The sequence below is a fragment of the Nestor notabilis genome, unplaced genomic scaffold, assembly GCF_000696875.1.
Source record: "Nestor notabilis isolate BGI_N333 unplaced genomic scaffold, ASM69687v1 scaffold10578, whole genome shotgun sequence".
Classification (NCBI taxonomy): Eukaryota; Metazoa; Chordata; class Aves; order Psittaciformes; family Psittacidae; genus Nestor; species Nestor notabilis.
This window is the reverse complement of record NW_009940603.1, coordinates 4132-20212: the sequence shown is the minus strand read 5'-3', so window position 1 is coordinate 20212 and position 16081 is coordinate 4132. Positions and strand designations below refer to the sequence as shown.

General features: G+C 45.3%; 1 protein-coding gene across 1 annotated transcript; it reads right to left on the bottom strand.

The window, feature by feature from the left end:
- Positions 1-1241: 1241 nt before the first annotated feature.
- On the bottom strand, positions 1242-14119 carry NR1H3 (nuclear receptor subfamily 1, group H, member 3). The gene is made up of 8 exons (XM_010020442.1): positions 13864-14119; positions 10771-11037; positions 7466-7674; positions 7039-7218; positions 6572-6671; positions 4922-5035; positions 4175-4269; positions 1242-3188 (listed from the first exon to the last, which is right to left on the bottom strand). The coding sequence occupies exons 1-8, from the start codon at positions 13979-13981 to the stop codon at positions 3042-3044; spliced, it is 1230 nt and encodes a 409-aa protein (XP_010018744.1). The 5' UTR covers positions 13982-14119; the 3' UTR covers positions 1242-3041.
- Positions 14120-16081: the final 1962 nt, after the last annotated feature.

Here is a 16081-nt window from a genome sequence, read left to right as displayed (position 1 = left end):
TCGGAAATACACCCATCTTTTCTTCCCCTCTTCATCTAAATAGTTCACGAGCAAGCACAGCCGTTGCATAAGGGCACAGCCAACAGAGAACACCACCGACATTGGTGTTCAAGCACCCACGATTTCTCCAGTGGCCAATTAACAACCTTAATTTGAAACAGGAAAGGGTACAGAGCCTTACAGCAGCAGGACGGAGTCTCCAGCCCAGGCAGCATTTTGCAGATACAAAAGCACAAAGGTGACTGCTCTCCAGGGAGGTTCTTCCCCTAAACCTGCTTAGTCAGGCTGCCTGGACTAACCCAGGAAGCTGCTATGTAACAAAAAGAATGATTCTGTACTGATTTGCACTTAAAATATAAGAGAATGTGAATATGTAGACAAGGAGTTTATATTTGATTACGTGACAATGAAGAGGGTTGGAGAAGCCAGAGCTGAAGAAAATCCCCACTGTCACCACTGTTGCCATCAAACAGCAACATCACTGGTTGTTTCTTTAAAATCCCTCAAATTTACATGCAGCTTTTCCTCTTAAAAATTAGTGAGATGCAGCTCAAAATGAAGCTGCAGCTTCCTTGCCATTGCCTTTTCTCACTGCTGACAGCCTCACTCTTTAGCAAATCCTCTGAGCAGGGTCCAGCTGCCCCCTAATCCACTCAGGGCTGACTTGAGCCCTCCAGCTCTGCTCATTACTCGCTGCAGCCTCCTGTAAGCCTATTCCTATTCCCTCTTCCTCTAGTTGAGCAGTTTGAATTTAAACTTTCTACTCTGGAGTAATGCAGAGGCTTCAGCAGAACAGCCCGTGGTGTGGAGCTTTGCTGAATTGACAGTTCCAGTTGTGTGCCAGGCGCTTGGGAAGCGGCTGATGCTGGACAGCTCTCTGCTTCCCCCCCTTCTGCTCTTCCCTTCGAGGTAATGCATGTGGACAGCTACTCCTGGTCTCCTCCTCTGCTAATCATTTCTGGTGAACTCTGCCAGGTGTCAGCTGTAGGATCCTACTGAAACCCACTCGACAGCCAGGGGCACGCTGGACTCCTGCTCAGACACACACAGCATGGTGCACAGTGAGCTAAAATCTCATAGAGGCCAAAAGAAACTGCCTGGGGTTGCACTGCTATTTCTTTTTCACCACTTCCAGCTTCTCCTCAGTGTATAGACTCACTTTATCAGCTTCGAGCTTGTTACACTAAGAACTTATTCCACCCTCCTCCAGACTAATGACAGCACATCAGAGAATGTCAAAATCCTGTATTAGGCTTTATTCTTTTATATAAACATTAACATTTCTCAAACAGATTAGTTAAAAATACAGATTTAAACAAGAATTTTTGCAATTGCAATGAGTTATAAAAAACAACAGATTATTTTACAGATTGTTACAAATGCTTTACAAAGGTGCAGAGTGAAGGCCAGTGGCAGGGGACCAACCTCAAGTGCAAAATGGACACGATACCCTCACCACGGGCATAGCGCTCAGATACACAGCCAAAAAAAAATAATAAACCAACCAAAAAACAAACAAACAAACAAAAAATGAGCCATGTGAACCTCGGCTCTTGGGATGCTCACCGGGCAAGCAAACATAGACCCCTATCACAGAGAAGACTCATGAGACCAAGCTACCAGGATACTTAAGGTTACATCTCTGAGATCAGCCATAAGGTGGTGTTTCTTGGAAAAGAAGGAACAGGTTTTACACGAGTATTATTTCTCTTCTGGCAAACAAAATATTGCTGTAAATCCTAGAATACTTATGGATGTGGATACTTACGAACTTGGGGCATAAATCCAGTGTGGATCTCACAGTGCCCAGGGTGAAGTAAGGATACAAGACCCAAATGTCCTTCTAAAGCAGTTGGCACTCCTCATACAAGAGGGACCTTCACGTCCCATGACCATCACTAAAATCTTGAGCAAGTACCTTGGAAAGACTTTGGCAAAAGGAAGAAGATGGATCTGGTTACACCAATATTCTTGCAGCCCATGATCTGGGAGTTGTGCAGCCCATAGTTTATGCAATGCCCACGTATTTCACCAAATGCAGTGTCCCCTCTCTCCTTGGCTGATACATCTTCACACCTACCTTGGAACACATACCACATGCTCCAAATTCTTGGAAGTTTCTAAGATCCTTCCACCGCACCTACCTTGCCTAGGTGCCAGTCCTTCCCACCTATCTTCCTTCTGTTCCACCCCTAAAGATAAATACTATGCCCTGATTTGTTTTGAACTAAAGTTTTCCAGCTGTTAGCAAATCAAAGGTAGAGTGAACTGGCTGAGAACCACCACGAGATAAACTGTCATGTACTACAGTAAAAAAATAATCCACTACTTTATGCCTGACGTCCTTCTGATGTACAAACATTCCCTACCCAGAGGACCTCCCTGTTAGATGAAGGGCACTACACATTAGAGAATTCTTTTTCCAAAGGAGGGCCAGAATGAAAGGGCAGCTCTAGAGATGAAGTCTCATAATACAAAAAGTAGTAAGCTACTTCTCTTGGAATTGTAAAGGGCAGCACATACGAGAGATTTTATTTATAGGAAACCCAGTGAAACCCCTAGAACATCCACATTGACTTCCCTGAGCTCCTCAGATCCAGGTACACTGGGGACCCTGCAGAAGCCTTTTGAGCTGGGTTACTCTCAATAGAGAGGGTTTGGCAAGTTCCTGCAAACGCATTTTCATAATCAACAAGAGAGAGGGGAGTATCAAGGGGCAAACCCTCAGGACATGCTTAGAGAAGAAGACGACTCAGAAAGAAGAGGTGTATGCGTGGGGGGAAGGTCTTCATTTCTACCGTGTTCAGATGGTTTGTGTCATTCCTTTGGGGTATGGGCACTACATTAAAACCAACCCCCCCATCTGATCTACCCCAGCTGCCTCCTGCATAGTCTCATGACAACACTGAAACCCCAGGCTCATCACTCCCTGCACTGCTGAGCCCAGAGTTCAGTGCTTTGGAGAGGGAAAGCTGGCTTCTCGTTAGCAAAGGCTGGGAGATGGCATTATGTCAGCACGTCAGTGTCCTGGGAGCACGCGGTCACTCATGCACATCCCAGATTTCTGAGAGCAGGGGAGGGAGTTTCTTGTCCTGCAGCCGAAGGGCAAACACCTGTTCAGAGTGGACACTGCTCAGTGTCCGAAGACTGACCAGCTTCATTAACATCCGTGGAAACATCAGGCGGTCCTGCAGAGGCAGAGGGAGAGGCAGCTGTCAGCAAAGTCACACTAAAACTTGGTTAAGAGATCACCACACCACATGGTGCTCCGTAACCACAATCCTGACTTCCTCTAAACCCGGCATCATCCAGGAGGTGACAGTGTGTAAGAACACACGTAAGAATACATGTGTAAGAATACAACATAAGATGGTTTGTGTTGAAGGCACCTTAAAGCTCCTCCAGCTCCAACCCCTGCCACGGGCAGGGACATTTTTTGTTCCCCAAACCCCCTGGCTTTGAACCCTGCCGGGGAGGGGGCAGCCACAGCTTCTCTGGACACCCTGTGCCAGTGTCTCACTACCCTTGCAGGGAAGAATTTCTTGCTAACATCTAATCTAAATCTCCTCTCTGTTAGCTTAAAGCCATTCCCCCTTGTCCTGTCACTCCCTGCCCTTGTAAAAAGTCCCTCTCCTGATTTCTTGTAGCCCCTTCAGGCACTGGAAGCTGCTCTAAGTTCTCCCCAGAGCCTTCTCTTCTCGAGGCTGAACAAGCCCAACTCTCTCAGCCTGTCTCCACAGGTGAGGTGCTCCAGCCCTCTGATCATCTTTGTGGCCTCCTCTGGATTCACTCAAGCAGGTCCATGTCCCCCTTGTGTTGGGAGTCCCAGAACTGAACGCAGGACTGAAGGTGGGGTCTCCTGAGAGCAGACTAGAGGGGGAGAATCACCTCCTTCAACCTGCTGGCCATATTGCTTGTGATGCAGAATACTAGACCATGTCCCAAAACTCCTGACTTTCCATGTTGGCTAAACTGTGTAACAGGCTCCAGGACAGAAGGCTGTGACAGCTCACAAATCCTGCATTTACAGCTGCCACCAAACAGCCACAGAAGGGAAGAACATGACAGCACAGGCAGCAAGAGACCTGTTACGGACAGTATCGCAGGAACTGTGCCTGCATAAACACAAACTCAGTTTGCACCATTGTTGGAGATGTTGTGGTCAGGCACTTACATTTGGTCTGTTGATGCAAATGTAAGAATGAAGGGCTTCCACATAGGTGTGCTGCAGCCTTTCCACCAGGGACTGGTCCTGCACATTCGGTCGGTCTGCCAAAAAGCACGTTAAAGTAAGCAGATGGCCACAGGCAACTTCACTGGATTTGAAATCCCTGCTTAGTCCCAGTCCCTCAGTATGGTTTCTCCCCAAAAACCTCATCTAGCATTCACCCGGCACAGCTGGGAGAGTCATCCATGACTGCAGCACCTATGTCTGTTCTCTGTAACTGTTCTTTCTCAGTGATGTCTATGGCACATGGGGAGTCCAACCTGACCCCTAGAGAGGCGGAGGGTTAGAGAGACCAAACAGCACCATGTCAGCATTGTTTGCTCTCACGTTTCTTCCCAGTGAAGATGAGAAGGTGCCACTAGATGTCACTCCCGCTGTGTGACCCGATTTACACCAGAGGTGTGCAGAGTACATTAACAGTGCAGTGAAATAGCAGTTTCTAAATGAGGTAGATAAATATCAACTGATTTTAATATACAGTTTTCCAGCAGTGGGGAATCTTATTTCCTTTGGAGGTGGCACTAGAAAATTCCTAATACAATGAATACGCTAAGCAGAAGTAGTAACACACTCTTTATCCCTAGACCTTACATACCCTCTATTACTCCTCTTCAGCTTATGACCTTCCTAAACTCTAATTTCTTTGCCCTCTGACTCACTGCTGCAGCTCTTCAGATCTCCTTGGCTTTTTACCTGCAGAGAAAATGTTGATGGCGATTAAAAGTGCATATTCGGCGTCGTTGAGCTGTAACTCATTCATTCCCTTTGAGAACTCAAAGATGGGGTTAATGAACTCAAACTGCAGACCTGCAGCAAACAGAAGTGAACAATGTGAGGCAATGGTCTCCCTCATGGAATAAGTTGCCAGAAACCCACTGCAGTCTGCCAGGGAGGACAGGAAGGCCGGGAAAAACCCTTACGTTAAATTCCAGGTGTGGTGGAAACCTCCCTTTACATCCCACTACTACAAGTGAGCACAACAGTGGCTGGGGAGTCAGGCTCTAACTGTAAAGTGACACTACTTCTGGGTTTTCTTAAAGCCTTAAATGCCTTACAGCACACTACCAGGCAACAGCTGAAGGAACATGAAACCAGCTATCAGGTAAGTCTGCCACAAAGTCAGAAGCCCACAAGTACAACATCTACTTGTTGCTTTCCATTCTCACACCATCACTTCCTTCAAACCCAGCAGCCCCTCTTGCTTTCAAAGAAAGCTTTCATCCCATATTCCAGGTTCATCTGAAGTCCACCTGAGCTGAAAATACATAGTTCCAAGAAGTCTGAACTATGTCATTTCCTTCAGCTCAGAAAGCTGGGATTGCTGAGGCAGAGCCCAACTTAAGCTTCCAATCACCTCTTTTGATAAAGGCAGTCAGGCAGAAATGCACTGATACTTATTGTTGTAACATACAGAAGCCACTGTCAAATCAGGTCTCTGTGCTATGTGCTACACCATCATGCTGAAAACTTTAGGCCTTTCTCCCAAAAGAGCATCCAAGTTTCTAATTTCCTGCAGCACAACTGCATCAGAGAAGGATCCACAAGATGGAGGGAACCTTTCTGGCTGCTTGCTTTCTGCCTTCCCAATAATCTGAAGAAAAGGCTATCAGGAAGGACATCAAAGAGGAAATTGGTATATAAAACCCATCTCAAGTGTAAGTGGCAAAATAGTTACCCAGGGAATCAAAAAGTCATACGAAAGACAACCAAAGTCTCATTTCCAGAAATGCTGGATACACACTTCCTGTTACCTCACTGGAAATTACACCCACTCACTGCTCCTGGAAAAACAGACTTCAGAAATCACATCACCACAGACCTTCACATGCTGAGCTGATGACATGGGTAAAGCACTCTGCAGGGATCTTCAGTGCACAGCATAGACTCCAGATCAACTGAAGTGTAATCACACTAACGTCATCACTCAAAGCATGCATCCAGATTAGCAAGTAATGTACTTGCAAAGGACAGAAGACTGGGGTTTGATTTGCTGTTATCTGATATGGCTTTAAGACTACATGTCCACATCAGATCTCTACCAGCAAGGAAGCTCATACCAGTTGGTAGCCCTAGGTTCACTCTTACAGCAAGATCTTAATGCCATAAGAGTCCAGTTTTCCCAAAGCAAGTTTGCACCTAAAGAAAGAGACATGAACTAAGCTGGTATCACATGTTAAAGGCAAAAAAGGGTTTGTGGGGCTATTGGTCTGGTCCTGTTCTAAACCTCTCACCTGACTTTAGCTTTAAGGCCCCACATACTATTTCCAGCAGCTCACATTTAAACAGAAATGGTGAAAGAACACAAGACACAGGGAAGGAAGAAACATCTGTCTAATGTACTACCTGCTTTGGCGAAGTCATCCCGATTATAGCTCAGGTCCTTAAGAAAGGTGATGCTCTCAATCTCTGGATTGTAGCGCCGAGATGTCTCCAACAACATCACCTGAAACCAGAAACAGATTTACTCGCTTTGAAAACAGGAAAGAACTTCATAGCATCAATGATTTATGGAGTGTTAGAGCATCTCTGGAAGAAATAAAAACAACCAACCAACCAAACCCCAAAACCAAATTCTGCTGCATCCTTTGTGGTATCAGCTTCAGGGAAGGGGGAAATACCTGCTTACCACTACCAAGGCTCTTGCCTCATTCTCCTCCATGGCCCTTTGCCAGTACAGCCTGGCATTGCAGTAATGGTCCCATGGCTGAGGTCCTTCAGCCTGCCATCCCCAAAAAAGGGATGGAACCATGTGAATACTCCAAATTCTTTTTTCTCTGCTACTATTTATTGTGGTGGAGCCAAACTCTCACCTCTATGGTAGATGTCTTCAATAAAGCGATCTGATCTTCCCTAGTGAGCTCCAGGAAGCCAGGTAGTTGCTTGGCAAAGTCCACAATCTCTTGCACAGAGATAATTGCAAGTTCTGTGAAGTGAGCAAAACGCTGCTGCCTTGCTTCACGGTTATTAGGGTCTGGAATTTGGGGCCACGGCTGTGGGAATGGGAAGAGAAGGTGTATATATGTGAAAGATGGAACCAGGGCAGAAAGATGAGAAGGTTACGCGAACAGAGAAAGAAAATGAGACACATTGAAACATCATCCTTTGCTATTCTTCACAGACCTTCAGCCCGTAGATGCAATGCCTAATGTATATCTGTTCTCCCACATAATTTAGCCACAACCCCAACTTCCCAAACTTCACGTTTTCTGATTTTGGGAACACTGGTAGAGTTTTTACCGTCACTTTGAGCCTGTCAGTGAATGAGCGCTGGTTGCACTGCTGCTGAGCGGCCACAAGCTTCTTTATCATGCTCAACTGTTCGGGCGTCAGTTTGTGGGAAGGGCTTGGTGGATTCGGGGGGTTTGGACGCACCACCACTGTCCGAGCCTGATCATCTTCCTGCTTCTTCATCTTCTTCAGTCGGATCTGTTCTTCAGACAGAACATCTAAAGCAGGAATAGCCAGAGATCAGTCATGACATACAAGCACACTGGAAACCACACTGAACACAGGGTAACGTGCTGTGGAGGGAGAGGCAGAGATCACAGCTGCCTGTATGTGGGGCATCCAAGTGTACACAACACAGACAGCAGACAGTGATACCGCTCATTTGTTTCTCCCTCTTTTCCCCACCTTAAGTTGTTCCATTGCCTTTCATTTCACCATACTGTCACGCAAAGTGTTCACAAAGGACAGAAGCTCCCTTCACAATCTCAGAAAGACAACAGTGACTTTCCCCAGTGAGCAATTTCCCAAAATGTCATGTTCTCACAGATTCCAGCAGGTGCTCTCTTCACACGCCATAGTGTGTCCATTGGATTCTATATTATCCTGCTGTTGCATCTTTTCCCTTTTGTCATTTCACCTTCCTCTTGAGAGGTCACAGTCAGTACTGGATGGAGTCCAAGCGTGAAAGAACGATTTTCTACACAGCCCATCTGCAGCAAACTGTAGAGTACTAACACACTGCAAGATGAATAATGAAAGAATAGGTTGGCATAAAATGTACCAAGGACCACAAGTCCTTCAGGAGCAGGGCCAGAAGTCTTCCTTAGTCATGAAGTCAAAGGATATGTCATTCAGAGGTAACATTGTAAGGAATCAAACAATTCAGAGGCATGTGCTGTGAAAAGTCTTATTGGACCAACTGCTCATTAGCTGATCTAAATATAAAAACCTGTTAACAGCCTGTAACTGAGTTAACTGAAGAATTCACTGGTTTGAATGTAAAGGAGGCTTCTTGTTGCTTTAAGACAAAGCTGCAAAAACTATCTGCAAGCTGCATCCAAAAAAAGGAAACTACCAGACACACCTGGATTCAAGGATTATCTTCAAGAAAATCATCCTGTTAGTGATGAACAAACAAAAAGAAGAAAAGCGACTGACTGGAGAAAGAAAACCAAACCACCACATGTGTTCAGGGACAAAGATAAAAAAAGAGGAAGCCTGAGAAAGTTGGGGCTGTTCAGCCTGGAGAACAGGAGCTGCGTGGAGACCTCATAGCAGCCTTCCAGTATCTGAAGGGGGCCTATAAGGATGCTGGGGAGGGACTCTTCATTAGGGACTTTAGTGGTAGGGCAACTGGGAATGGGTTTAAACTTAAACAGGGGAAGTTTAGGTTAGATATAAGGAAGAAGTTCTTCACAGTGAGGGTGGTGAGGCACTGGAATGGGTTGCCCAAGGAAGTTGTGAATGCTCCAACCCTGGAGGTGTTCAAGGCCAGGCTGGACAGAGCCTTGGGCGACATAGTTTAGTGTGTGGTGTCCCTGCTCATGGCAGGGGGGTTGGAACTAGATGATCTTAAGGTCCTTTTCAACCCTAACTGTTCTATGATTCTATGATTCTATGACTTTGCACACAAGATTTAGAAGTGATGAAAGATTCTTTGGCCATTTTTTATGCACAGATCACAAGGAAACATGACTGCTACCCAGAAAAGCAGGCCCCAAAATGGAACTAATATATACCTGCACTTCTTAAATGTTTAACACGAAGACAAGAAATTAAGAACTACTGTGAGGGAGCATTCTGAAATGGACAGTCCACAGGACTGGAGGGAAAGATGAAGAACGTGGTGCATTCAAGATGAGAGTAACCTTTATCTCAACCTTCCAGCAGAGAGGAGGCATACACAGGTATGCACGCACACAAAAAAGCCAATTCTAACAGCAAAGAGCATTCAATACAATTACCAAATTAAGAGGTATCTCTAAGATTAGAGAATGCAAGTCACCATGTTAGTTTAAGAACAGAAGTAATTGATCCAAGTGATCACAGTCCCTCACCTTGGGACTCAGATGCACAAAGAATCTATAGCTGAGTAACAAGTTACCAGATATTACTAAATCTTGCAAACTGCCTCGGTGCAAGCTTCTACACCATGCTAAATTCAGAGCATCCAAGTTACTTGGTTTGCCATAAGGAACTATTTAACCTCATGGCTCACACTGGCTTAAGAACAATAAACTGGCCATGAATAACTTCAGCCTGGGAATTAGAAGAATGTTTCCAACAATTAGTAGAGGGAAGTTCTAGAATGACCTTCCAAGTGAAACAGCTGGAGGAAAAAGCCCTCTGTTTCTGTCAAGATTAACAAGATGAATTTGCAGTGGGATTACAGTGTCGACAAGAATTGCTGAGCACTTGGTAATAACCCAAAGATTCCTTTTGGCCTAATCTTCCAGAGCTCCTCTTCAACATAAGACAATGAGTAAGCACAGAAATGAGGCTCTCTGCTATCTACCTGCAAGGGAAGAGTTAGCAAGGTGGATAGGCAGCCGTGCAGCTCAGCAGGACTCACTTTTTGCAAAGTGATTTTAGAAGATGTTTCCAAAATACCCTCTGATCATCACTGTCCCACGTTCTGGATGTCAGAGAAGGAGACTTCACACAGATTTAATGTTAACCAAGCATCCATGTGGTCAGCCTTGGCCAGCAAAGGGATAAACCCCGGATGCCTTCGCTGAAGACGGCTATTCCTGATACGCAAGAGGAATGTTGCTGAATATTCAGAAACAGCAGCTTTATGGCTCGTGTGAGAAAACCAGCAGAGTTCACTAAAGGGAGCGATGAGATCAGGCCTGCACAAACACAGCTGCAGTGCTGCGGTGCTGCCCTTGACCTCTGTCACAAGCTCACAGCACGAGGCAAAGGGAAGTGCCTGTTGGTCAAAGAGCGCAGCGAACAACTTTGCAGTCCCGATCACAAGACAGAAGCCCGAGTTGACCAATACAGTTGACAGCAGACTGAAGAACACTTAAACCTTGGTTGCGAGTCTTTCCTCTGATGTCACGTTCCACACGTTCTCACAAGGCATACAGCAGGACCGGGGCTCTCATCACACCGGTGCTGTTCCACCAACAGCCTCAACCCTCCACGTGATCCCTGCTACAAGCTCAGTGACTTCCAGCCGCATCCCAGCAACGTGATCTCGGAGCACTCACGCTGACCTCTTCCTCACACCCATCTCCCCCCAGCCTGTGCCCACACGCCTCCTGTCCCAGCACCACGGTGCTCCCGCCGGCACCGCTCCCCGCACTCACACTGCTCCCGCATTCCCGCCTCCTGGCACTTGCGCAGCCGGCACTCCTGGCACTTGCGCCGCATGTACATGTCCATCTCGCACTTGCCGCCGTTCTTGCACACGTACTGCGCACCCTTGATGACGCTGCGGCGGAAGAAGCCCTTGCAGCCTTCGCAGCTCAACACGTTGTAGTGGAAGCCAGAGGCCTTGTCCCCACACACGCTGCACACTTCGTTGCCCAGCATCTTAGGGGCTGGGCCCTTCTTTCGTTTCAGGGGGGGATTTTCTACCAAAATGAACAGTACCGAGGAAAAGGAGGGAAAAAGAGAAAGAAAACCCAGGCGTGAGGCAAGCACGGTGCTGGCAGCTGACTGACTGCCCCAACCAACATCCTCGCTCAAACCCACCACCTCCCAAACACACAGGCGAAAACACCAAGTCTCCCATTTCACAGACTCCCCTTCTGGGCAAAAGGTATCGTCTGCACCAGACCAATTATTGACATAATCCAAACAGTTTCACCTCAACTGTATAAGCAGATATAGATTCACGTTTGTTCCCTTCCAAAACAGGGTTAAAGAGCTAAACACACTCAGGCCAGGTATTCTTCTGCACTTTCCATCAGCAGGAGTGACAGTGAAGCTACCAATGTGAGAAAGACCTCCAAAAAAGTTGAGCTGAATCCAAGACTGTGCAGAAAGTGATTTTCTTCAGAATTCACCTCTTACTATTCCTTCCAGTTCTCTTTCTATTCCTTGCCACACTCACGCATAAGGATAAGGAATAATGGTTCAGCAATCAAATAGTGACAGAAAACCAGTGCTGAAACTATGACCCTATAAAAAAGCAGACTGAGTAGGCAATCCCTGTAACTGGAACACTTGGGGAAGCTGCCGAGATGGAAGGCAGCAACTTGGTGGTGTTAGGGGCAATAAGCAAGCAAGCAGCTCACTGCACAGGTGAACATTTGGAAACCCGAAGCCTTGATTTCTTCTTCAATGAAGAGTGTTCCCCACTCCTAAAACTGAAGCATACTCATACTGATTAGTTCATTTACTAAATCTTACTATTCCATCTGGAACACAGGGCCTTGACTACTGCCTCACATTTCAGATGGTCTTGTGCAGTAGCTCCCGGTTCTTCCTATATCATTCTGACAGCTCTTCATCTTGTCACTGGGTGTGCTTTCTGAACACATCTTTGGCAAACTCCATTGTGTCTCACTTTAAGCATTCCAGCCAAATGTTTGCCTATGTTATTTGTGTATTCCCTCCCTATTAGCCATCTCTCTTCTAATTCCATTTAATTCTAGCCACGTTGACATCTGACATGTCCTTCTGCACAGCTCACAGCGCAAGTATTTTTCTGCATGTCAGATTTCTCTATGTCAGCTGTTCATAAAGATTACAAACAGCACGTCTTGATAAATCTCCAGATTACGTTCAGATATGCCTGGAAAGCCTTTACACTGGAGTTAATTCATAGGGATTGGTTTGCAGGACAAGGCTGATACATTTCCTGATCAGCATCAGGGTTACAATGGTACGTCTCATGCTCGTACATACGGCTCTAATACTTCTATCTTTACTCTCAGTAATACTTGCTATTCTGCTCAAGTGCCTGAAATGGTAGAGTTTTAGGTCAGTCTCAGAAATTATTCCTGTCCTTTACTTCATATTGGTTTTCACAATCTTAAGTATCTCGGTGTTGATTTTTAATCCCACAGACTTTACAGAGGTCTGGAGGTCACTCATTTTGGCCTTCACTTCTATTGGCAGATGGGACAGCGGGAAAATGTCATCAGAAAGGTTAAGTCTCTAATATTTCCCTCTCTTGTTCTACTATATTTCTCTTCACACAACCTATTAGCAAGAAGAAACTATGCAATGCCTACCATCATTTCAAATTACTTAGTCTGCCATTGCACATATGTGAACTGGTATAATAACTTCGTGGAAGCCTCAAATCGTGTTCGTACATTTCTGAGGGACAGAGTAACCTAATGACTTCCCTAAGATGAAACTGTCCATCTTGTGGATTTCTTAACTGTCTTTCAGGCATTACATAAACATCTGATTAACATTCCTGTGACTTTTATTGAGACAGATGGGCTTATTCTTTGATCTATGCAGATTATTTTCCATCTCTGAACACTGACCATTTTAGTTATACAGCTTAGTATTGTCTTTTTCTGTAGTGAAAGAGAACATCGAAATGAGATGTACCCAAGCGTGAAGGTACCATCTCTGCACCTTTAGCTCTCATTAGGGTCCTCCCCTTCTTTGGTAGATCCCCTATTTAATAATTCTTTCCACATCTTGTAGTCTTTGTTCTTGCATTTTTTGTAGGGCATTTATAAATCGTTTTCTTTTCCCGTCCTCAAATCTGTTTTAAGGACTTTTATTGGGTAGTATCTCTTTGCCTTTCAACTACTATCTTTGTTTCTACTCTACTAATAATCCTCACTGAATGTTCAGATCACCTTTTTATACGAGGGATTGCCCATTACCTCACTCTTCAACAAATACACTTATTTGTCTTATTTTCATTAAGTTGCCATCTATATGCTGGACACCTCACTTGTGCTTTTCTGGTTTTCCTGCTGCCCATCAGAGATTTAATACTACATATTCTTACAGTTTAGAAGTGCAGGATTGTGTGAGTCAGCAGCAATTGTAACTGCAAAATCTCAGTATTATTTCCTGATACTCTTTTGACCTCAGTTAACCTCAGAAATATGAAGAGGAAATATCTATTGTCTTCCTATTATATGAATCTGCAAGAACCTATTATTTCTTTGCATCACTAACTGTTGTTGGATTGTCACCTGTAATAAAGCTTTAATGTTCTGCAGTTTTTGATAAGGCTATGAAAGAGAAATTCTGTTTACTGTCATGGACCTAGCCTCCGGAAGGTCAAACAAGCAAAATACTCACACATCTATCACCTAGATAAACCCCGTGATCTTCAATTATCGATAACTGACTCTATTTTTAGACATCCTCTCTGAGTGCCTCAAGCACAGCAGAACTCACACTAAATGTTGCCAAGTATCAATTTTTCCAGCTGAAAGACTTCAGGTTGCATGGATTTAGTAAGAATTTGTCCATACCTGCTTGCTCAGGGGGGTTCTCTGAGCCAGGGAAGAGTGAAAGCCCTTCCTCCTCCATCTCAAATACACTTGCCACCCTCTTCCCATGATCCTGTGTGCTGAGTTGAGTGGGACCCATGGAGGCCACACAGGAAGGGCTCACGATAATCTCATCGCTGCAGCATTGTTACTGCCAAGCAAGGGGCTGCAGGGGTCTTTCTTCAAGGTCTTTAGTTTCTCTCTGCCACTGAAAGCCAGAAGGGAAGTACCTGTGGAAAAAAAATAAATACAAAAGAGGCAGAGTTCAACTACTGAGGCTATTAACTCCCAAATCCACTACAAGCTGCATAACAAACAAGCTTCAAGAGTTAGCTTCCTTATTTATTAGAAGGGACAATTGGCTTTGTTTTACCAACGTTTATGCTCTTGAAACACAGTATTTTAACAAACTGTGTTAAAGGTACATGATTAGCACACCCAGGCACAAAACTATCTTTCTATTGCCAAAACATTTATCAAAGCAGAACAAGTCTTCACTGTCGCTAATGCCACGAGAGGACTTCAGCCCTGACCTCTCCAGGTGCATAAGAAGGAAATTCCAGACTTTACAACTGGTTGCCTTTGTTAAAGCTTCCAGTAACAAAGAGCTCATTGTTGCCCCGGGTTCTGTGGCGTGCACTGCAGCACACACAGAACACTGTAAAAGACAATTTTGCTTCAATTATTTAGCAAATACTACAGACCATCAAATTTCCCTCTTAATACCAGTATGCAAAGGCTGTGCTAAAGATCAACGGCGTATCAAAGATGAGGATGGCAAATCCTTCCCTCACCTACAGCAAGAAATTGAAAGCCAGCATCATACCTACAGGAAATTATGTCACTTTCAGGAAATAAGATTCACCACCACCTTTCTGAGGATACTCTTCACTGGAACCTGGAAACCATACTGAAAAGTGTCTTTATTACATAGCACTAACTCCACTACAGAACCTGAACCTGGAAAGTGAATCCAATCACTTCTTCCAAAAAGCCCCACCTGCAGGGAAAAAGGCCTTACTGGTTTGACTGCACGGACTTAGTGAAACTGATGCAAACTGCTAATGCAAACAGCCCTAATCTGATTGAACATGCATCTGATCAGTCGATCTTAACTCAGCGATTTACCAATGCAAGCTAAAGGGATTAACCGATTTAAAAAGCAACTACGTTAAAGGCCTGTACCAGTTGAACTTGCGTGACTGAGCTCAGGACTGGAAGCCTGCCACTCTCTGAAAGACAGGAGGTGACAACAGCACCAGGTAAGCCCTACACACTGCAGTGCTGAATGGGAAGAGGCAGAGGAAGAAGGCCCTTCTTCACCCCTGGGTATTTGGACCTGACTGCGTAACTCTTCTTAGAACACCAAAGGCGAAGATGAGAGTCATGCTCCCACAAACCACCCCCTCCCAGGACTCTGGAAGGGTCAGCAAGCACAAGAGCAGTCATGCTGTCAAGCCTGCTGAGCTCCTGCCATCTCTCATTAGCCTGTGGCAGGTAATAAGGTGTTAAAAACCACAGGGCACATTAATCCACGTGAGCTTTGTAAACACAGTCTCAGAGTGTACAAGGAATTCAGAGTTCCCTCCCCTCTGATACACGCAGCCACTGGATCTCTGGATTGCAGCAACTGAAAACCTTGAGGAGAGGCACTGAGCATCAGATGGAGATAGGAACTTCACTGAAACAAACCCAAACCCGACTTGTTTTCCTAGTCCATGTAAATTCACTGATGTAGATATCAGATGTCTCTGGACATGTTTGGGCATGAAACAACAAAGCTAAGTGTAGTGCCTCAGTGCATCTCCACATTCCATTAAACCATGGAAAAGAGTCACTCCAACATTAACTATTATGCAGAATGAATCACCAGCAGCAGCACCACAGTCAAAGGAAGAGTTTGATCCCCCATCTGAGGGACTGAGTGGCAGCACTCAGGCCCCACTGCCTTCCGTTCACCGACCCAGTCTTGGTGCATCCCAGCCATAACTGCTATGTGTTCCAAAAAGCAGCCTGCTGGGATTCCCAAACTGTGTCATGCACAACCATGACTGACACTGCAAGCACAAAACTTGCTGTCAGCAGGACATCTGGAGCCCAAAGGGGAGTTTCTAAGAGACTGCAGGCTTCCTGGCAACATCTGCAGCTACCAGCAGGGAGGGGAATATAAATCCATGTGCACACCCAGGGCATGACAGGG